The 965-nt window shown below is 39.0% G+C and overlaps 1 protein-coding gene across 1 annotated transcript in view; it reads left to right on the top strand.

The window, feature by feature from the left end:
* DPP4 (dipeptidyl peptidase 4) overlaps positions 1-965 on the top strand; it is a 33,928-nt gene that overhangs the window by 5,023 nt on the left and 27,940 nt on the right. The window contains exons 5-6 of the mRNA XM_035896166.1: positions 527-579; positions 681-753. Of these exons, the coding sequence (XP_035752059.1) occupies positions 527-579; positions 681-753 (126 nt within the window). The remainder of the gene's footprint in view (positions 1-526; positions 580-680; positions 754-965) is intronic.

Below are 965 nucleotides of genomic sequence, written 5' to 3'. Positions count from 1 at the left end.
TTTAAAAGAAGGATAGATGAGGTGCTTAGGGACGTGGTTTAGTGGTGGGATGGCAGGGTTAGGTTAAAGGTTGGACTCGATGATCTCAAAGGTCTTTTCCAACCAAAGTGATTCTATTCTATGATTCTATGACTACTAAACAATAAGATGCCAAGTTAAATAATACAGCATGGAAAATGAGACAGAAAATGGCAAGTGTGCCAGTAAGGCAGAAGGAGGAGGATTAACTGTGCATAGCTACGTTAGTCTGCCATGGCTACAAGGATTTCTGAAAATCTGCAGCATCTTTGGCCTCTATCTCTGTCCTTAGTGGTCTCTCTCATAGTATTTAAGTGATGACCCCAGAGGGGTGGCGATTCTTTAGTCTCTTCTTCAGCCTTGCAGAGATTTGTTACCCTTGTACATTTGTTATGTTCTGTCTGTCTTAAGCAAAAGCGTGAGGAGGGTTTTAGAGGTAAGTCAGACTGTAAGAGATGTGAATCCTGGCAAAATTTATTGTCTTAATGTTAAAATAATTCTTTTGCAGTTGTGGAGGCATTCCTATACAGCTTCATATCGCATCTATGATTTCAGTAGCAGGTCAGTAATTGTTGCACATGAGACCTAGTTTTGACATTATTTTGCAATGAAATAACATTTCGCTGATTTCGCTTAGCTGCATTTTGTTTTTGTTTTTCCAGTTCTGTCTTAGCTGATGGACTACTACCTAATGATACACAATATATATCCTGGTCACCTGTTGGTCACAAACTGGTTAGTAAAGATAAGTGAAGCTTACATAAACAGTCGTTTATATAAACAGTCAAGTACACATGACATGGAAGCTCAAATTGTACGTGCCCTTGAGGTTTTGGAGCTTTCCTGCTGCTAGATAAAGTAGCTGAACTAGTTTCCAAATTGAGTACTGTTGCTGGAAAGACTCCAAAATCCCTCCATTTGGTTTGTTTTGTTCTTTAATGAAAAGG

This window comes from Egretta garzetta, unplaced genomic scaffold (assembly GCF_000687185.1).
Source record: "Egretta garzetta isolate BGI_Z169 unplaced genomic scaffold, ASM68718v1 scaffold16, whole genome shotgun sequence".
NCBI lineage: Eukaryota > Metazoa > Chordata > Aves > Pelecaniformes > Ardeidae > Egretta > Egretta garzetta.
Note: the sequence above shows the minus strand (reverse complement) of the source record. Positions and strands in the feature narration are given on the sequence as shown.